This window comes from Stegodyphus dumicola, chromosome 4, assembly GCF_044657685.1.
Source record: "Stegodyphus dumicola isolate Sdum_Otavi_A_Nest chromosome 4, ASM4465768v1".
NCBI lineage: Eukaryota > Metazoa > Arthropoda > Arachnida > Araneae > Eresidae > Stegodyphus > Stegodyphus dumicola.
In genome coordinates, this window is record NC_140771.1 from 162,721,799 (window position 1) to 162,745,023 (window position 23,225).

Genomic DNA, 23,225 nt, shown 5'->3' on the forward strand with positions numbered 1-23,225 from the left:
TTTACCGCTCGGCCGCTGGTGGGCAGAACTGAATCATAATCATCAGTAATATAATAAGTAATTATTACGGTTATTAATAAATCCTTCTTATAAAGTAATTGCAAATATTTCAAAAAACTTTCTGTTTGAATGCAAATATTTTTAATTTTATATTAATCAAGATTGCACACGATATTCGTATACACGTTACACATGGAAGAAACCACGAAAATGCCCATGCAGCCAGCCCGTTCGCGGGATTCAAACCTCAGACCGAACTACCAGTGTTCAGCGTTTTTACCGCTCGGCTGCTAGTGGGCTATTTAATTAAGGAATGGCCATCTAAGTTTAGAAACAGCGTACCGTAACAGCAATTCAATTATTGGCGCCGTATCTTTCATGTTACTCCCGATTGGCAAGCTATATGATTTTTAATGAGTATTCGGGTTTTGCTAGTAACTTCACTTGGAAATCGCGCTTAAACTAGGTTAGTTGGTTATTTGAACATAGAAAGAACATGGGAGCTATTTGGTTAAGATGCTTTCATAGAGAACCTTTGTAAAGAGAACCTAGAAAACTACGAAAACCAACCATGCAAAGCCTGTGCTAGACTTCGCAACAAACAATTAGTATTTCAATCTTCAAATGCTAGGCAACTGGTGAGGCTCCAATTTAATATTTTATTTGTAAATATTTAAAATATTGTTATATTCTTAGACACAAAAAGCAGAATTTAAGTTTTGTTAACTCGTTAGTAAACTACCAAACCGTAGTGCAAATGAATATTCAATTTCTTTTGCAATAATTGTATTCACTTAATATTCTTGGAATATGAGCTAAAGAAGGAACGTTCTCGGAAGATTAAAGGAAGTGTTTAAATCCAGTGATATTAGGTTTGTCTTACAAGCTCAGGATCAAAACGGTTCTGCAATTGCCCGAGTAGTTGACTTGTAAATGGCTGTGGATTAAGCAGGTGACTTTTAATCTTACGTTTTCAATCAGAAAACGTATTCCAAATGTTTTGTTTTGCATGACAATGCATCTTTTCATTATTCAATAACCAGTCGGAGAACCGCTTGTGTTCCGAAAATAAGTATGTGTACTCAATCGTCCTGCATCTTCTTGTGATTTTTTTTCTTTCAAAAAAACTAAAGTTGCCTCTCAAAGGAAAGTTTTTTGACACTGAAGATACAAAAGGAGTATGACATCTACTTTTAGAGGCATGTCAAAAACAGATCTCTACAAGCTTTCTCTTCCATTACATGTTGTGCAGTCAGACAAAAAGTTGCATCAGCGTAAATTCTATAATCTATTTTTATTACACTCTGATTACTTTATTAACATACAGTGAATATATACTAAATCTTTTACTTCAGCTTAAGTAATTCGGAATTTTTGAAGGGAAAGGTTGTCGGAACTAGGACTTCGAAAATAAATAAAATTAAATATTTTGATAACCCAATAAATTCAAGGTCGAAGTTTCAATATTTTATTTTCGGAGGGAGGGGAAATTTTTTCAGTTTTGGTCCATTATCCTAAGTATATTTGCTTCAATTCTTTATTTTTCCATACAAGCGAGAAATTTACACATGGTATACATATAACGCATAGCTTCAAATTAAAATTTAATAATACACAGAGTGGTTATAATTAAAGTTCCACATTGAAACGATCATAAAAGGAAAACTACTGGATCAAATGTTATCAAATTTGGTAATCGTGTAAAGGAGGTCATGGGAATTTATTTTCCGCGAAAAAAAAGAAGTTCGAAACCTCACCATCAGGGGTAAATGGCGCTGTATGCAATATTGTTAAACGAAATATGGGTCGGAATCTAACTTAACCTTTTGTTACATGAGTTTAATATGTTGTATACCCTTAAGAAAGTTTGAAGTAAGCAATATACCATTTAAACGCGTTAAATTCGATAAACGTCGAGTGCGCCATCCGTGTAAGTGAGAAATTCGTCCGTGAAAATCACGCATTAGCGATTAGAAAATGTGAGATCGCAAATCACTCACACAAGTGCGTACAATCTGGAAATCGTTTTCTGACAGATCGCTAATTTGTAATTTTTGAAGCCTGAATTCGGCCCTAAAACATGAAGATACTGATTCAAAACGCTTTTAATCGGTTTGGGCCAAAGAAATCCCTCATGTTATCTACCTAATTCCATTGCATTCTCCTACTGCATTCGATTGCATAGCAGTCATTCCACACCGTTTAGTGTTGAATATGACAACTAGTTTTATAAGTGAACCATTTTTCTCTGAAGAGCAGTCGACAGCTGGACCACTGTGACTGCAGCTCACTTAGAGTCAATGTTAAAATGTTTCGTGATACATGAACTGCAGTAACGTGGTATTTTAGATACTACGATTTTTATGCAGGGCTAGGCCTAACCTCACGTGTGTCGCACAGTTACTTAGGCAACATTTCACGAATGAACGTCTTATAAGCCAACACTTCCCCTCTTCTTACCAGACCTCAACCTCTGTGACTTTTGGCTATGGGGTTATCTCAAAAGAACTGTTTATGGTGATAATCTAAACAATTTGTCAGAAATGAAAAATGTGATACACTGACATGTCCGTAACATTCCTCCTGATATGCTAAGAGCTGCTGTTGAGAATGCAGTAACAGGATTTAACTTGATTTCGGAAAATGCTGGACGCTACATTGAACATGCTTTGTAACACGTTTCGGAAACCATTAAACACATTTTAAACAGATGTTTTCATGTCTTATTTCATTTAACAATATTGTATACAGCACCATTTTCCCCTTGGTGGTGAGTTTCTGAACTCTTCCCCCCCCCTGCGGAAAATAAACCTCCTTTACACGATTCCCAAGTTTGATAACATTTGGTCCGGTAGTTTTCCTTTTATGACTATTTCAAATTGGAACTTTAATCACCACGTAAATTTAAAAGTTTGACAGTTTGGTTCATGTCCCAGCTTTAAAAATATATATATAAATATAATCTTTTATATTAATCCTCTTAATTTTTCTCTCGCGTTACAGATTGTATAAAAAAACATGATCTTTAATATGATTTAGAATTTTTCAGCCGATATAAGAATCGGGTTACTCGGTGGTACAGAATAAACCCTGCTGGACTGTTTTATTTCTTTGTCATTTAGCAAGAATCTTTTAATTAAAATATTTATCATTTGGACTTCGATTTAAACTTTATTTATAGTTAAAATGACTAGAAAATGAAAAGCTGTCTTCAGCTGAAATGCAATTCATGTAATTGATATTTTAAAAAATTGACAAGAATGCAAAATTTATGGAAGTCTAGCAATCGAAAAATCTTAATTTTCTTTTGTGAGCACTGAAAATAACTGTTTTGTAAGCAGAAAATTAGGGAGAAAAGTAAGCAAAATTATGCAGGGAAAATTTAGCTGTCAGACATACCAAGATGTTTCAAAATGTTGGACGCTTTTGAATATACTTTCAGGATACTTCAAAGAATTTAGGCTTTCAAAGAGAAAACACTTGGACGTGTACACCAGCAAATATCATCCATTGAGCTTGTGTTAACAGAAAAGACAAAAACGATATCATTGCAGATTAAAGTGAAGAGGAACTGGTTTTAAACTATATGGTTGTATAAATTTAAATTACGTTATAGAACATCATATTGTATCATAAATGGAGAAACCCATGATTTTCTCAGTGGAATTATTTGAAGATTCAGGAATTTATCCACTGATGTATGTGGATGTCACCTAAAGATGTTTTTCCTCTCTCCTGATGAAACAGCGGCCGAGCGGTGAAGTCGCTGAACACTGGTAGTTCGATCCGAGGTTCGAATCCCGCGAACGGGCTGGCTGCATGGGCGTTTTCGTGGTTTTTCCCATGTGTAACGTGTATGCGAGCTTGTTTCCCTTAGAAAGTCCTCCACGAAGACATCCCATCCCTTAGGCAGATAGCCCTAGTGTGCTTTGTCATAATTAAATAAACTAAAACCTCTTGATGAAACCAGTCTTTCCTTTCATCTCATACCTTCAAAATGTTTAGCCTATAAAGACTGATAAAGGCTCTGACCAAATACTTCTTGAAGAACTTTCTAAGGGAAACCAGCTGGCATACACAGTACACATGAGAAAATCCACGAAAACTCCCATGCAACCAGACCGTTTACCGGGATTCGAACCCCGGAGTGAACTACCAGTGTTCAGCGACTTTACCGCTCGGTCGTTTGTGGGCTTTTATGAAATGGAAGGCGATAACTTTATTTAAAATGATTGTCAGAAATATCAAGATATTTCGAAAAGTTGGATGCTTTTTAATATACTTGCAGAATGCCTAAAGAAAAAGAGCAAGAATAAAGTAGTATGCCTGAAGAAAAAGAGAAAATAAATTTTTGCGTAAAATTTAATATTTGTATTTTTTTAAAATTTAAAACCTTTTATGATATTTGATTCTTGCGATTTCAAAAATAAAATACTTGACTAAAATATGAATAACATCTTAAAAAACCAAATGTAGGATAAAATTGTGTAAAGCAATGGGCACAATGATAAAACTGTTTAAAGCAGTGTATGCAAGTCATCCTAAGTTAAAATGTCGGTTATACATCTCTCTTATTTATATATATCTTTTCTGAACGGAACATTGAAAAGCGTGTTAACTGTGCTTTAGTGTATTTTCTCTTTTAATATATGCAGTTTTCAAACGCATCGTAGTGTGGGTTACAAAGTATTCTTCCGAAAGAAACGCAATTCGAATAAATAAAATCAAATTCTGAAAAATTTATATTAATAAATGTATTTAAAATGCTCAGTTCGAAGGAATAAATAGAAAATTTTAAAACAATTATCTAATTATCTGAAGAGACAATGCAACACAAACAATTAAAATAAAAGTATAAAAATTTAAAAATTACCTAAAATAATAACTATGATAAAAAATATATATAAAGAAAACTGTTTGAAAAAAAAAATAAGCGCTGCACCTTTATTTACGCAGTTCGAATAGGTAAATACAAATTTTTAAAACAGTTATTCGAAAAAAAAAAAAAAAATTATGCAACTTAAACAATTAAAATGAAATTCGAAATAGAAAAAAAATTACTTAAAATAATAACAGTTATAATTAAAAATATAATATAAAGAATATTATTTTGAGAAAAGGAACGATGGTGACTTTTTTTCCTCTCACGGGAAAGGAAACTAGATTGCCATATATTAAGAAGTTCGCCAAGTTAACTATTCTTGGAGCAAACTGAAAAAAAAATGGGCCAACAGAAATTTGTGAATTTCTCCGTAAATTTCGCTCCAAATTTTACAAAATTTCATTTTTAGGCGTAATTTGAGTTGTAGAATCGAAATATGTAAAAAAAAATTGGTATGTTATTTCAGAAAAAGTCCGATTTTGGGTCAAAATACCTATGTTAGAATAGTGATATATATAAATCTAATATATATCTTAAGTCGCGCTTTCGAGACCTGAAGAACGCAATTTGAATTTTGTCAATCGGCCCAGTAGAACAGGAGATATAGCACCGTCCTTTTTTTTTTTTTTTTTTTTTTTTTTTTGAGCAGTGTACATGCCTTCATATATTGTGATAATAATAAAATTTATAAGAAATATGTCCTCCTTTAGCAGAAATGACTTAAAGAAACTTAACTTGGACACAAACTTTTACTAGTCCTTACTTAAACGCTTGGGCACAAACTTTACTAGTCCCGAGCATATAATTCTTATTCTTTATTTTGCCAACACATTTTATTGCATTCTTAACAATGCGCTCTTTTGTCGTACAATTCATTTTGCTTGAGAATGTGCCATGAGGTTTTGATGTGTTGATGGGTAAGTCGAATGAATTTCCAGAACAGTCCAGCACAATAACTATATTTTCCAGCACGAACTATCTGACAGATTTCGAACTAGCCTTTGAACCAAGTCATGCTCAAGTATCCCTGAAAAGGTTTTCCAGAATGGCACAATCCTACATTTTAAATTTCTCTACACTTCGTTGAATTCCTCATTCAGTCAACAGTGACTTCCAGTGTCATCTGCAGTGAAAACCCCAAACCATTTGTTTTTACCATTAGGGTTTGTTGGATATGTTGAGATTTTATTGATTCACCTTTGCTTCGTCTAGCAACGTTAGATGTATAACCATGAGCAAATAAATGAGTCTCATTGCACAACATGCTTTTTGTCCCGTAATTTATGGCCGAAGATACTCAACAACAATCAATTTTATTTTATTTGATGTCAAACGTTGTTGTTTTATAATATAAGGCATTTCTCCTGCCTTCTTAGCATGCCTTTGTGGTGTAATGGTCAGCACGCTCGGTGCGTATTCGAGGGGTCAGAGGTTCACGTCTCGGCGACAGCATTGCTCATTTTTCATTTCTCTGCTTCGAAATAACCTAATGTCACTATAATACTTATAATTGGCTTTCTCACATTCCGACCAGCCGTACCTTTGAAGAATGAGTATGAATACCAATAGAAAATAGATCTCTTTTAAAGTGGCTAGTTTTTATTCGATTATGATGTTATTTTGGACAACGAATAGATCAGATTTTGGAATTGTTTTTCATTTCCTTCCACATTTGCCCTTCATTTCTGGAGAAAATGGTCCAATTTCAACGTGTCTCCTCAGAATTCGAGAAATACTCACTTTTCCATCAACAACTGCCAAAGCAATATTTCTTACAGTTACGGATGTGTGACTTGTTCAGTGCCATAATCTTTGCAATATTTCTAGGCTTTATATCCATTTTTAATACACTAAAATGAACGAATGCAAAACGTATTTAGAAAGTGTACAAAAGTAACTTCCTCTTATTAACAGAAATACTTAATGGTGCAATAATCCTAATTTATTATCTAAATTTAGTTCCAAGTAGTCGAAAGCAAACATCCAGACAACATTAAAGCAAATGAAACTGCTTTGATGGACCTACTGACCCCAGCTTGCAACCAATTTAAAATTCTGTGAAAAACTCGCTTTGGCCCAATTAATTTGCGCACTATATACTTATTGTAACTCACCATAACAATTATCATTATACCATAAACGCTTCAATTATCATTATACCATAAACGCTTCAATTATCATTATACCATAAACGCTTCCTAAATGCCGTCAATGAATCCTCTTAATAAGATGTAAGTTCTCATTAAATCATAAACTTATTTAAATCTAGACTGTAATAATTTTATTTTAATACTCATTCGTTCAGCATTGTCTCACCTATTCCACATTTGTGCTATTTCTGAGTTAATTCAGACGCAGGAACATATTTTAGCAATATTAAATTCAATTCAACTCCTACATTTACTTTTACAGAATCTTTAATCGGTAATGCGCGTTACGTATCATTTTCAAAGTTATCCTTTAATTTTGCATAGGAATTTAATATTCTAGAAATAATATTATGTGAAAATTTATGATTAAAACCAATATAATTTCACAAGGCTAATCAATACCCTATTTTGTTACTGTCAGGACCTCAAAGGCATGGTTCATAGACTTTGTGAGTTTCTGGAACAATCCTTAGAAGACGAGGTTATAGATGCCATTGTCGAACACTGCACGTTCGAAAGAATGAAGACAAACAACATGGTTAACAGAGAAGTTGTGCCCATTCCAGATCTTTTTGACATGTCCAAGTCAAAATTTATGAGAAAAGGTATTCTTTTTAAAACAATTACTAGAATTAGAATAATCTAATACCTTAAAAGTTTAGAAAATAAAGCATCTTAATATTTGCAGCATTTTAAAATTAGAAAAAATTATTACATATTTTAATAATTATAGCGACATAACGCTAGGATAAAGGCATGCATACTCATAAATTTTCATGCTTATCTTCAGATGAATATGCTGACGTTTCCTGTGTAACACGTGCATGTGCAAAAAGGTAGATCTCTCAATTAGCTTGGATAGAACACATAACATCATAATATATGACCAGAACTTGAGAAAAAAATATCACAGGCCTTTTATATGGAATTTATTTGACTGTGATATTTGATTTCGTAGCATTTACGTCCACTAATTTGATGAATGGATTTATGACCCCGAGCATTTGCCCTAGGTTTAGTTACCAGCAAACGGAATAGTTACATGAAGTTTCCATGTTTCTCTCTGTATAATATAAATGCCTACATAACGTTTCTTAGATAATTCTCCATTCAAGGCCCATTGAAGCCTTAAACAAGAAGTGGCATGTTGCAGCTCACTGTCGTAAGAATGTTTATACTTATTGAATATGATTAAATGGCTGGGTGCAGGTCAGTCCGACGGAATGGTTGTGTGTTTCGCTTTGCAAATTTTTCATACTTAGTGAGCTGAGGGAGCTCGAGAGTTATCATCCTTTCAAAAATCTGGCGTTGCAAGAACCTTTAAACACCTTAGCTGAAGGGTACGCAGAGCTACCGTTACAGTATACAAATTATTGTAATCATTTATCATGCTTCTTTTTCGGACACACAAGCCACTGCAATAAAGAAGGACTTGGATTTAATACTTGTGATGCCAAAATTCTTAGGTATTATGCTGTTTTTATAAGCATCGGCGATTTATCTTAACATTATGCTTTGCTGCAGGTTTTTTTATTTATTTACTTTTTTATTGTTGAATTTTAAATGATTGTTGAATGACATACAAATGCATATGCGTCATGTGACTAGTTTAATATTGGTCGCATAATGATTTTGTTAAAAAGTAGTTTATTGTCTATGGAAAGAAATATGTTTCGAGCAATTAAATCTATTAGTCATTTTTTTAACAACTTGAGTGTCTTTTGCCCTTGTCTGTTCGTTGGGCTAACATAAAAGGGTGTGTCCTAAAATCGAAGAAATACGGCTTGTTAATGTGCAGAACGAATGCAAATCTAGCATCTAGCATGGCATGTAGGAGCGATTGAATCTCAGCGTGGGAATTTTCTTCCATGCCTTACATGAGAAGGCTGGGAATTTCATAATGATGCTTTCTTCCAAAGAGAAATGCAGTAGATTTTTCTTTTTCAAAGTAAGAGTGAGACGTCCAGTGACTGGACTGATTTTGTAATGTTGTGATAACTGGGCTGAGATCTTTATTTGAAACAGAACTCCATGTTCATCAGCATTAAAATATAAGTTAATCTTTAAATTCAGTTCAAAATGAACTGACAGTTTCTATCTAGTTCTGTCATTCACTGAGTCTCTTAAGAAAGCACTTGAATTACTTACATTTGGATAATAATCCTTTATTTGGCACAATAAATGGATTTGTTTTTTACGACGACACACACTATGCTTACAAACTACATCTCAAAAGAAAAACAATTGTGGCGTAAGCGCCATCTACAGGTCTAGAGTTCTCAAAATCTTTTAAGGCTGAAAATTCATCAGGAGACCAAAACCTTCTCAAGTTCTGGTTGAGAATTCCACAGGACATAGCAGTTGCACAGGTCTTCTAAAGAGAGTTTAATTCGGGAGTCTCACAGTGCTTGCATGGATATAGCCATCACATCTGGGATATGTTTCTATCACAATGCCCATTCGCCTTGAAAGTCTAAGGTTAATTGTCATCGCTTATCAAAATCACGATGTTCTCCAAGTTTAGTTTGCCGATTGACTGGTCGGAATTGATGAGCTAAGTTCAAAAGGATAGGATGATTTCCATATTTTCCAAATTCGATTATGTAAATAATCTTCGTGTCTTCTCATTTTCAAAAGTTTGAGACTCAGAGGAAAGAATCTCTTCATTTGATTGAGGAAGAAACAGTAATCCCGTCCGATCAGGATATTATGAAGTGGTTGATGTCTTTGCTCGTCTGGATCACTGAAAACATAAGTGAGTTGATAATTGCTTCTCGATCAATATAACTTTCAGGTCTTGAAATGAAACTTGTGTTCTTCCTAAAATTCTAAGAGGCATCTTAAGTTATCTCACTAAGCATTCCCAAAACCCACTCCACCAGGCAGCCGTTTAGACAATAAATTACCATTTGGTAAATAACTTCCCAAAGAAATTTTGTACCTCTCCAACTCTATTGATTTTCTACAGAAGATTCAGTTCTCAGTTTGCCTTGTGGAATGTCATCGTAGTATCACAGTATTTGTGCTGCAAACGCCTCTCCATCCGAGACAGTTTTGAAAGGCTTGTAGAAATATCAAAGGTATCAAGTTAAGTGCCAATTTCAAATGTATCGCTCAGATTGCGGCACAAATGAAGAGCAGTATTTAAGGCTTCCTCGTGGTGTTTTGATGTTTAATGTATAACGGTTCTAAATAATCTAGCATAAACTTTTGAAAGTTATAGGGCTTTTGATATTCTGTCAGCTGGGAGTGGTGCAAGGATCTGAGGCACTGGCTTTGCACAAAATTTTGGCATAAAATGATAACACTCTTAATCCTTTTTTTCGCTTTTTAAAATCCATGTCTTTTCCCTTAGATACGCTTAGGGTTTGTGCTACATCTCCATGCTTTACTCTTTCATCGCAGTCCTTAATAATAAAATCAGACATGTGACAAGAAAGCAAGCTGAAGACATCCTACTATTAATATTATTCCCCTTTTATTTGAAATAGGGTTAAAAAAAGTCACAATGACAGAATTTTTGGCAGGGATTTTCCTTTATTTAAAAGCAATTTTTTTTGACGAAAGTACTCCATTCTGTGTACTTATAATCCAGTACTGATCAGCCAGCTGAAATTCTGCAGTTAAGCAGCCATTCTTCCTGTTGTGTGGATTCTGCATATTATTAATAAATCTCTGAATGCAAACTGTGATTAGTCATATCTTTCTGAATTTCAAAAGAGTTTGCTGAATTTCTGAATTTCAAAAGAGTTTCTGAGTCTACCTAAAATTAAAGTAATGGATTTATCTACTTTAAATTCAGATTCAGGTAAGTTCATGATTCGGTCGCGGCCAGTGGTCTTCTTTTCTTGTTCAGGACGGACTGTTCACCATAGTTCTTTGTCCTTCAGAGCAGTTAAGTTGTTTCTTTTAGACAGCAAATCCGAAGGTTCTTCTTTTTCGGAACAGTGATTCTACTATTCGAAACAATTTGGAATTAGAAAGCGTTTTTATTTCTTCAACTCTACTTTCTGCAAACACTTTCGAATTTCGAGAGTTGCATTTGATCCAGTAGCGAATAATTATGGAATGGGACCAGGAATAAATTAATAGCTTTAAGAAGTTCCAGATTATTTCGAATTTACTGAACTAATCTAGATGTTTGAAAGAAGTTTCAGCCTAGATAATATACTAAATTTCACCTACCGACGTACTGCAAAGGCAGATTATTCATCTTGCAAATTATGGTGTAAGGTGTATTTTAATTTTATAACAGTTTTTTTTTTTTTTTCTAATTTTGAAACTGTTTCCTTTCAATTCTTGCTTCCCACTTACGACTCCCTTTCAGAATGAATTTTTAGAATCGCTTTGAATGCAATTGAGTAGAAATAGTATTTAAAGGGAGTTCTACTTACTTCGAAAGAGGACTGCTTAGTGGCGCATGTTTGCCTTCTGGCTATCTCATTCTTGAATCTGTTGCGCTCGGCCGTATTGTACATGCCTCCTGATATGCGCCGGCTAGTTTAAGGGCCGGGTGTCTTAGATATTTGTGTCTAACTTCGGTTAAGTCTATTTTAGTTAACATTAGTTTAGTTTCTTATTTTCTTATCCTGAATTAAAAGCTCGACTCGGGCTTTCCTGTAAGCCCGAGAAGGGGCCATCTGTTATTTTTGTGAATGAATAAAAGGGTATTTTAACCTTTCCCCTCGTGTCTACGTTGTCTACTTGAACTCAGCGATAAATCGCTACTTAGTTCAGTAGGTTCCTCGGCATTTTATTATAGCCAAAGTAGTGAGGAACATTATAATGGATAAAATAGTTAACATATAAATTATTACTTAGAATTTGGAACACGGCTGGGTAAATTTCTTCGTACGTTTCATGCAGTATTTCAATGTTGTGTATCAAGAATGGATTCGACCTTAGTCCAAAACTGACCGGCGTCATTCGTAGAACTTCTGGTTCCATAGTCGTGTCATCCTTACTCCTTAGAAATCTGACAGCATTTCCATCTTCTGGAGCTAATACTATTTGCAGGAATGAACCTTCAATATTAATTGTCAAGTAGACTCTGTTCAATCAAATTTAATCAAAACTAAGGCAATACTAGCAAATGTAGTATTAAGTTCATACAAAGCTTCAGATAGTCATTAAGGGAAGCAAAATTAACATCACTAGATGAGGCATTAAAAAGAGTCTTTATTTTTTGGTTAAGTTATCTTTACAAATTACTGCTTCATAAGAGATATAATAAATTTTAGTTTCATTTTTATTCACTTTTAAATCAACTTTATCGGTTTATTACTCCTGCAACATGCTTCGGTATTATTTCCTCATTAAGAAGGATTTCTCTTAAACGTTTTAGACAATTTACTTCAGCATAGGCGATAATTATCGGATAAAGATTCAGTGTTTTTGTTACACAGAGGATTGACATGATAGGGACTATTAAACATTTTTATGGAATTTTCAGTTCTTTTTAACACCTCACACCTCGTTTTAAATCATCATTGCACGCAATTCTCAAGTTTTCTAAGCCCAATATTTTTTTTTTTTTTTATTTACTGGTATCTTCTATGTTTCCGTTTCAAGCAATAGCCTGCGTTTCTTTATCTTCACTGCGTTTGAGGCGTCAAATCCGTTGAATATATATATATATTTCCCAATTTTCTTTCCATTTCCATTAAAGATCCTGACATTCGTTTTATTCTCTAAGTAAGGATAATCAAAAAATTATCTAAACCAATTAATAGATTACATTGTTAAATTTTCAGAACCTGATTTTCAAGAGCCATTTTTATTTTTCTCTTTACAATATTTTCTAATTTCTTTACCAGGGCCTTTAACTATCGCTGTGGAAGTACATGGAGTTACATGGTTCATAGCTTTCAAAATTATTATTCCTTTCAAAATATAAGCACTCCTCTATTTTACTTTTAGGCGATTACTCATTAGTTTTTTTCTTTTCTCTTGAATCAAAAACAGTTAAGCGTTCCTGACTTGTCACTTCCAAATGTAATTGCTTATCAGTAAAAGTTTTTTGTGCTAGATCGAACAAACATTTAATGTTTACTTCCTGTTCTAGCTGAGTCAGCGGAAACGAAATAATTTGATATTGTTTTTGATGGTAATTTATATCGCTGATGTCATTCATATTTACGTTTTATATTTCATTCCCCAATAAACTTTTTGTCATTGTTTTCCTGTCCGCAAATATAATGGCTATGTTTTCGTTCATAGTTCTTACATTAAATGCGATCGCGGCGAAATCTGAAAACATGGTACATTTCCAAACAATTAAACGCAGAAACCAAGACTTAGTAAATTAGCTTTCCGTTCACTTACGAATGAAGTACATTTATCCATCTTATGTAGTACTTATCTGTAGAACAACACGTATACGCATTTTTATTTGTAGTACTTAATTCAAATGCTGTTGGTTAATGTTTAGAATTCTAACATTTAATGTACTACGAATCTTTTTAATTTTATTGATTTTTCGGTACTTAGCAGAATGATTATAAACATGATATCTTCAGGAATTAATTTACTAAAATCGCGAAAAGAATTCCACTGTAATTATATCTACTCCGACTGTTCGAGACTTCAAATCTGAATAGTAATTGTATCATATACATCCTGAGTTCTTTTAAGTTCGAACATCATTTCACAGAAGTCTAACCGTTTGTTTACTTTACATGATAGCGCACATAAATTCATTTTTATAAATCGTTTTTTAATAGCTCAGTTGCTAAATTATAGTTACATTGCAATATTAATCCTTGTACATATTTTAATGTGGAAATATTTAAGAACGGTTGAAATGGTTAAATTTGGCAGATTTAGTTAATTGTTTATTTTTATGAATTGCATCTTGCCCTAAAAATTCAAACAGTTTTCATATTTGTCCACAAAATGTTCTATTTTTAATTTCTGTTGTTTGACATTAGGATAATTAATATTTTATTTATCACTTCTTCAGAAGATCTAGATCTAAAGGATTCGCTAGAAGCACCAATTTTACTTTCGTTTCAATGTTTACGTTTAAAATATCCGTTTGCTTTCGATATGGCATTCGTAGCCATTTCGCGATATTCCTGACTTATCAGAACCTCAGCTTCAAGCATTTCTAAATTATTTATAAAGCTTTTCTGTATAGAATTTAGTTGAAAGATCTGATTAGCTTTCTCTACTGATTTTTAAACTCTTCCAAATCGTCATCAGCAGTATTGTCCCCCCTTTCATATATCAGTTTTATTTAAAGGAATTTGAATATTATTTCTTTTACTGTTTAACTCCTCTAATTTACTAAAAATTGCACAATTTTCTTTAGTCTTCGGATTTTTTCAGCACGATAAAACAAAAGTCAATCGTCAAACTCAACTCAAAATAAACTTCCTACCTGCTTATGCCATCTGCTCAATTTCTTAAGAAAGTAACCGAATGTATTCCATTAGAACAATAATTCTTTATTTCGCGTAACAAATTTCAGTCGTAGAACATTAAGGAATGGAGTTTCATGTTTACATGATGCATTAAAAGACTGAAATTTAAAATATTTTTAGAAATTTAATCGCGTTTCAAAAAATAAAATTAAGATATTAAAGTTTTAGGTTTGCCCAAGTAATTTACTAAGTAGAGGGCCGTTCAAAAGAAATAGAAATTTTGACTTGTATCCCAACAATTTTTGGAAATTGGTAGCCCTGAATGGTTCAGACGACGATATCCAAAACCTCTAGCCATTCAGTAATCATGGATAGTAGAATGGGTGCAACATGCCTTTGCTGTCAAAACATGTCCTAAGAATGGAAACGTTGAGTCGCACATAGTGCATTTCGGCGACAATTTAGTAACATGCATGCAACACCAGTCAACGATTCAAGCTCATCTAGAGTAACAGGATTGTTTCGATAGACAGCGTCTTTCAATGCGCACCACAGAAAGAAGTCACAAGGACTCAGATCGGGAGAATACGGAGGGCAAGCTATTCCTGTGTCAGTAAATTGCGGATAATCTAATGCAATTACTCTATTCCCTAAGTATTCGTGAAGAAAGTGGAAAAACTTTATTTGTTCGATGTGGTCGAGCCCCATCTTGCAGGAACCAGTCGATACCTGGTCGATCCTCCAACGCTAGTTGAGTGCTGACAAATTGTTCCAAAATTGTAACGTAACGTTCAGTAGTTATCGTTTCTCGTACGAAAAAGGGTCCAATAATGCCTCTGGCGCATACCGCAGCCCATGCCATAACTTTAGGCGAATGCAATGTTTTTTCTTCACAGAAATGAGGATTTTTGGTACCCCAAAATCTCCTTTGTTGCACAGCTTTCATGGGTTATGGCCTGATGACTTTGGATTTTGTATGGAAACAGCCGTAGGCTATTTTTAAATATTTTTTGTGTGCTCGTGTACTTCAAACCTGTCTCTGATGCAATCCGTCGGATGCTTTTCCTAGGATTTTGCTGAACAAGAACCAGAAACTTTGGCTACATTTTCAGGAGTGACTATAGTTTGCTTAGGCCCAACATTTCCCTTTCGATTATCAGCCACGCTGCCAGTCCATTCGAATTTCGCGAAGAACTTGCGAATGGTTTTCACATCGGGTCCAAGTGGAACATTGAATCGGTTTTGAAAATTGTGACGTGTTGCCGTAGGACTGTGTTCTAATTGGTGAAATTCCAGAACCAAAATACACGTTGTTGAATGGAATACATTATTTCACTTTCTTTCTGCCAACAGTTGTACTGATCACTTTCGATTTTCGAAGCACATTTTAAAGGCTATTGATAAGTCATTGCGATTAGAGCGCCATCTGCTAACGATTTTCATAACTAAATTTTATAAACTTTTGTACACCATTTTTACAGTTTTGCTAATAAACGTACAGTTTACCGCATAATTCTATTGATCTTTGTTGTAGAAATATTTAATCTTGAAATCAGGGCTTATTCGCTGATCAGCCTGTAGTAGCCTATCATTCCGTGGTGTCACTAGTCCGGCGGAGAGTTGATCGTTGCATTGTGTGCCTAGGTGGATCCTTTGTTGCATTGTGGGACACCGTGAATATGACTTCGTTCTTCATTTTCTCCTATACGGGAGAACGTGTGTCTTTTTATCACTCCAGGTCATCTGAATAGCGGACTTCCACGTTAGCTCACTGCTGTTGTTTTGTGGCGTCGTTTATGAGCAAGGATGAGAAGTGTGGTTTCGCAAGTTTCACTTCAAGGTGGTAAATGATCTTGGATGTAGACCTAAGGTCTGACGCGTGGAAGCAGGACATCTTACCGCCAGGCCAAAAGCAATCCATCCTGCCTAGTGTCATGGGCCGGTATTTGCTGGGTTTTCGTTGTTTCTGGGCTGCGGCTCCCAATGCGTGGTCTTGTATATTTGGTTGCTTTGCATCATTGTGAGCTAGGTTGCTGCTGCGCGTGTTACGTCTTTCGTCATTTTCCCCAAACTGGGCGATGGTATATGTTCTTGTTTTGCCCTTGATAACCAATGTGGCAACTCTCGATCGCAGCTCACATTATGCTGTTGCATACTACCTCGCATTGCCCTTTATTAGCAAGGATGGGGAGTGGAACAAAACGTGGACGTAGTCAGAGAGTGCAGGGAGGTGCCATTGCATCCCCCTAAGGAAATATAATTCTTGTTTTTTCTGTCTTTAAATGTTAATCAATAAGACTATGGCGAAAATATTTGCTCTTTTTCTTATTCTTATGTTAAGCTACATCTTTCAGATGCAAAAGTTGCTGGACAGATAGTTTTAATCTTGTACCGACTTCAAAGACTCTCAGATTCTCACAGTTTGTCATATGACTAACAGATGATCTGCCAACTGGGGTGAAGATAACAGGTAATTAGTTGTAATTTCAGAAGTTTCCTGGAAGCAAAAACCTTTTCTGTTTGTGCTTATCGTGTGACAAAGGAGCATCATCTTATGAATACCCTTGGGGTCTCTAATATAGACTTGTAAAAGAAGGTCTTCTTTCCCAAAAAGCGATTGCAGTTGTTGCAAAGCTTTACTATAACTTTCACCACCGGGCGGAAGGCTTTTGATTAACTCTTCAGCAGATGACCCTTTTTCCATAGACTGCACTAAATATGCAAATTTATCATGATCATCTAAATTGGGATCATTATCGATCTTTTTAAACTGGCCCCAAACTCCTAACCAGCTTTTAATATTCCCATCAAAAATCGGAAGTTTAAGCTTAAGATAACGTATTGAGTTAAGCTTTCATTAACAACAGAACCGTTTTCCTTTTCAGCTAGGAGCGAAACTAAATTGCTTTCTACCATTCTCCACTTATCAATATAGCATTCCGACTCATCAAACTCGTTATTTATCCCAGTTTCATCTTTTTAAATTTTAATCAATTCTTCTGTATAAGTCTGTCCTATTTCAATCATAGGTTTCGCTTCGTCCTCAACTAATTTAAGTTTCGAAATTTTTCCGTCTAAAGATAAATCATTTTCATTCTTCTCAAAATCATTTAAAGCTTTTGTAAACAATCTCTTAAATTGAGATCGTTTGCACTTCAAAACATCCATTATAAATAAACGAAAGAATTCTACTTACAGATAGCAGTCCTTCAAGCGGACGCCAAATGTTCAAAAATTCTCACCAAATTTGTTACCTCAAGAACTATTTATTACTCGGAAATAACTATCTATATCTCTTTAATTATTTATGACTCTACAATAATTAAATAATTCATTTACTCATACTCTCAAATGATGAAAACAAAAGTTACACTAACTCTCTAAAAAGAAGAACAACATAGTATATTGCCATTCTCTGAAACATAAACTGTTACAAAACATAGATAATAATAATATGAACAGATAATGAATAAAAAAAAACCTATAAAGAAAACGATTACATCTGCTTGAAGCTCGTGCAATATTACTCAGATGCTGCAGTTAGAAAAAATATAAACAAAAATATTAGAGTCAAAATATTGTTCAGGGCTCAAAATATGCAGAACAAATAGTCAAGTCAGATGCATTAATCTTTATACCCAAAACAACAGTACTGTATGATTTAAGAGCCAAAAAGGAGAAAGATTCTGATTACGAATAATAACAGCAGACTTGATATTTATGATATATAATCAAGATATTTCAATAAGGTATTGAAAAACGCTACTCCTTTTTACAAAGCAGTTTATTAGTTTTATGGACGAATAATTTTTTATTTGTAAGGTTTGTTCAACATAGCATAAAATGTTAAATAAATGGTATTTTTATAAATTGTTTATTTTTTCAATAAGTTCAATAAAAATAGTAATCAACGAATTATGAAACACGGGATTCCTTTTCATTAGGAGGAAAAAAATACGGGCAATTATAGATTCCCTAATCTTTTTCTCATTAAGACTATCATTTAGTTTTAATTTTTACAGTTGAAAGTTTCTATAGAATAAAAAGCAAATTGAAAAGAACTTGATCTAATTTCCAATTACATTGTATACACTAGAGAAATTTCGTTTGATGGTGTCATTTATCATTCTGATGCGTAATAAAGCTTTTAACTCAGCCGAAATCTATTAAACTGTTAACTGACAATAAAGTAAGCTATTGCAAATTATATGAGAAAATAAAAATAGCAAGAACTGCGATATATAATATATACGCGGTTTATTATATTAAATATTAATTAAAATAATTTGATTAATTAATATATATATATATATATATACATATAGACACCTGTTGCAATGAAGCAACTGAAATTATATTGGAAAAGCATTATCACTACACTAGTCGAAGCAGCGCTGACCTTATTCTCAGCATGCGTGTATGGTACAACACGTTAAGTACTGCGCAGTTGCGACAGATTTTGATTTTAAAATAACTTACATGAAATTGCAGTACGACACTGCTGTTATAATGCAGTTAATATTTTTCAATATGCAAATATGATTTATAGCCCAACTTCGCCAGTATTATGATTTTCTAATTGCTCTGTACAGAAAATGTAATATATTAAAGAAAGTAAAAGGTTTGCGGCAGATGTTTCTTTAAACTCATGGATCTGAATTAAATTTTCGCGATCCTAACATTTCGCTTTGCAACCCCATTTGGTGTTGCACCCACAGTTTAAAAAAAACCCTTTTTCGAATTATTCAAAAATTCCCATCTAATTACATAAATACACCATTCATCCATATATGGGTGAAGGAAATTGCGTTGTAACCTAGACAGCATCCACTTCGATGAAGTGACTTTTAACGTATTCAAAAACTCGGTGTTGTAAAATTTTAAGATTGACTTAAATACAAAATTTACCTAGATAATATTAAGGAAGACGTCCTCAGTTAATTTCAAATAAACCCGAGAAAGATGAATAACCCATGTTATAATTAACAGGCGGAGCGGGGAGAATTACATTTTTTGGGATTATTTCATTATGGTAAAACACCTGAGTGCTATCTGCCTAAGGGAAGGGATGCCTTCATGGAGGGCTTCCTAAGAGGAACAGGCCTTTGCCCATGTTACACATAGGAAAAACTATTAGTATTCAGCAACCTTATCGCTCGGCTGCTGGTGGTGGCAAATAATGGAAGAAAAAATTTACTGAAAAAACAGAGCTTGGGCAAATCACAAACTTCTAATTTGGGTAAGAAATCGACTAGAACGTTTCTTGTATATATATTCTGGTTGCATTCAATCGAAATACATAGTGTTGTATATTAGAGCTGGCAAATTTTATGATGTTATGTTATCCCTGTTATTACCCAATGCATTTTTCTTTTTCCTTTGTGTATTTTCTATAGAAGTTTAGTTTTATATTAATGGTTTGTGGCAATTTTTCCATACTTCCGCATTTTTCTTTAAAAGACACTAGTTAATTTGGGAGTTCACTACACAATCAAAACTGGATTTAACTATTTTTCCTATACAGCGAATTGTTTCTACTTTTCAAATAAAAACAAAAACTTTCAATCTAATTTGACAACTTGTAAGAGATTTCTAGATTTTTCCATTTTTTTTTAAGAATTTTTCCTGGAAAAGAAAGTAAGCCAATTCAAAAGGAAATAAATGTAGAAGAGTTATTCATTTTTTATGAAACACTGTAATTAATGCCACGACTCAAAACTTTTAAAGGATTCCGTTAAAGAATGTTTCTAACGTTAAATTGTTGATAAAAATATGGACGGTTATATTTGATTTATAACATAGTATATAAATCAAATATACTGTAAGCGTATATTGAGAATTTCATCCGAAGCAATTACAGTATGTTAGTATTTGTACATATTTGAAATTATGTACATATTTGAATATGTACATATTTGAAATTAGTATTTCATTGCATACTCATTAAGTTTATTTTTAATGTTTTCTAAGTAGAATAATCTCGATTTGAGGAATTTTATTGGTGGTTACCCACGATTTATTAAATCAGCATATTCGAACTGTATTTTAATTTAAAATCATTGTTATTTGTTTCCTAAAATAGAAAAATGCTTTTTGGGTGCAGGTATAATTGGCGACTGGAAGAATTACTTCACAAAAGAGCAGTCTGAAGCTTTCAACCAAATGTGCCACAGTCGTATGTCTGACAGTGACTTACCACTTGTCTTTGAGCCAGAAGAAGCGGCAGAGCTGCTCATAAATGAAGGAAGAATTATTTTCAACCATCCACAGAGAAGTACAGATGTAAACAATGAAAATATAATTCAAAGTGATGATGAAGACCATGATGAAGAAATTGAACTGCATTATTCCCAATATGAACCTCGCTATCCTGACAGATCTTCGTGGCTGCCATCTGTTCATTTGCATGTTTTACCTGATCCTCTAACTCTAGATGCAGTTGGATGACATATTTTGCAGGAAAGAAAACTTTTCTTTCATACAATATATACATATATATAAATGCATTTTAGAAAACAAAAACCATTTTTTAAGCTAATAGAATTTAGTTTTGAGAAGCAAACTCTTTCTACATCAGGTATTCAAGAAACATTACTACAAGCTGTGTATCCTTAAATATTGAAACCTAGATAATTAAACTCTTTCTATCTGGATAACTAAGGGGGAACCTATGTTCCAATAAAATATTTAGCAATTGAAAAATTTATGTAATATTTATAAAGGTATATAACATTAGTAACTGCAATATTAAATACATACTTATATGGTATGCCTATTAATTTAAGTACGAAATTTTAATAGTCATCTAATTTGAGGTCGTATGGATGGCTTAATAACAAGACTAGCAAAGTTCCCAAGTGAAAGTACAAATAACTTCATAATCCAGAAGATTATTGCTAGCTTCATAACAAGAATCTTTTAAACAAATCCTTATCAAATATGGTGAAATAAAATTAAAAAAAATGGTGAGCTGTTCCAGAAACATAGTTTTGAGGAAACTGCCATTTAAAGTCATCTTTAGTTTAATTGTAAGTCTTTATTCTACAATTCTTCATAATCTGAGGAAACATTTTATATACATTTATAAAACAATGGCAGAAAATATCGCCTGAAGATTCCAGAAAGATTACATATTCCCTGCAGGAAGGCGCATTGTCATGATTATTTTAAATAAATACAATTTTAAAATTCAGTACATATTTGAAATTAGAGGAAAACATTTAAATTCAGAACTCTATTGATTTAATTAGTACATTTGGCAACTTTATATGTGGTAGACAAACTGACATGTAAATCTTCTTCAAGATGAACAAGTTCTTTTCTGTGTTTGGATGTCAGTGTTTTTATTCTACAAACTATTGATTTATGTAAATATATAGAAAGGAGAAATAAATTTTTAAAATGCACATTCAAATTAAAAACAATTCATACACAGCACATCAGTTGGAAATTGTTAAAATCAGCATTTTTTAGTTTAAAAATTTACTTGAATGTAATTTTTAATTACAGACATAGTGATATGGTTTAAGTTACAATGTTCTTTAAATATCTGCAAATTTCGCCAGTAATGGAACATTTTAACATAAAAGAGCTAATCAATACTTTTACTAACTGGAGTTTTCACTCTACGAAAACAAAATAAAAAGTCAGATTTCATTTTTAGAGAACTGTTCTGTCTCTAATACTGAAACTACTTTCATAAAGTTTCCTACCTTATATTGGAGAATGCTGCAATAAAAAAAATAGATATTTACAGATATATAGTTTTTACTTTTTTAGCATCTAGCAGACTTAGCATGCACATTTTGCTTGAAAATAAACATTAAAAAAATAAAAATAAAAAAGAATTAAAAAAGAAAGAAAGAAATCTGAAAGCTTTCAGATTTTACATTACACCCAAAGGGGCGTTTTTTAAGGTTTTGTGTGTTACTTTATTTATTAAATATCATGTTCTTCGCACAAAACTCATAAATGCTTTACAAAATATGAAATAGGTAATAAAACAAATTTGAAATTCAGGCTTCCAGATGACCATATTTGGGTGGAAACTTCAATTATTCAAAATTTGATGGCTCTGTGTGAGTAACATGCATACATTTATGCAGATTTTTCATTAATTACTTTCTTTAAACATAATGCAGTGCTCTAATATTTGGTGACAACGATTTGAAAAGTGAACCGACATTTCAACGCAAAATGCCAAAACGAAATTAATAGTCCCTCTGGGCAAACTGCCCCTTTAGACTAAAAATAGCAAGCAAGATGGGTTACCTGTAAAGAACAATAATTAGATCAAATGCAGAACACTAAGTATATGGATTAGTTATGAGCTTTGCCTACAAGGAAATACCTTTCAATAGAATGAACAATAATATTTCCTTCTAGTGAAAATTAATTCCAGATGTAAAGTATAAACAGATACATTATTTGTATATTATAATGAGATATATTATTTTTATACAATTGTACATATATTTTTGAGTGAAATAAGATTCTGTATATAATATTTTTTATATAAAAAACTTTATACTTTTATGACTATAAATAAATATTTATATGTTACTTCATTTTGTTTAGATCTGCATGGTTTAATACACATTAGCCCCCCTCAAAAAAAAAAACTTTGAAAATATTTTTTAGTGTTATCATTATTTGTAGTGTTGTTAAAAGACTTTTTTTTTGGGGGGGGGGAGAATATTAGGAAGCCAAAAAATCAGTGGAACTCAACTTTTCCCCCCATGCACCCCTTTCACCACTGCTAGATGATCATCAACAAATATATATATATTAATTTCATTTTAGGTTACCGTAATTTTGGGTGGGTAAGCC

The 23,225-nt window shown here is 33.1% G+C and overlaps 1 protein-coding gene across 2 annotated transcripts in view; it reads left to right on the top strand.

Moving 5' to 3' along the window:
• Window positions 1–22,963, top strand: part of LOC118180464 (sulfotransferase 1B1-like) — a 144,482-nt gene extending 121,519 nt beyond the window's left edge. For both annotated transcript variants that reach the window (XM_085815720.1, XM_035349555.2), the window contains exons 6-7: window positions 7,454–7,637; window positions 20,500–22,963. In XM_085815720.1, coding sequence (XP_085671846.1) covers window positions 7,454–7,637; window positions 20,500–20,843 — 528 coding nt within the window. In that variant the 3' untranslated portion in view covers window positions 20,844–22,963. The remainder of the gene's footprint in view (window positions 1–7,453; window positions 7,638–20,499) is intronic.
• Window positions 22,964–23,225: the final 262 nt, after the last annotated feature.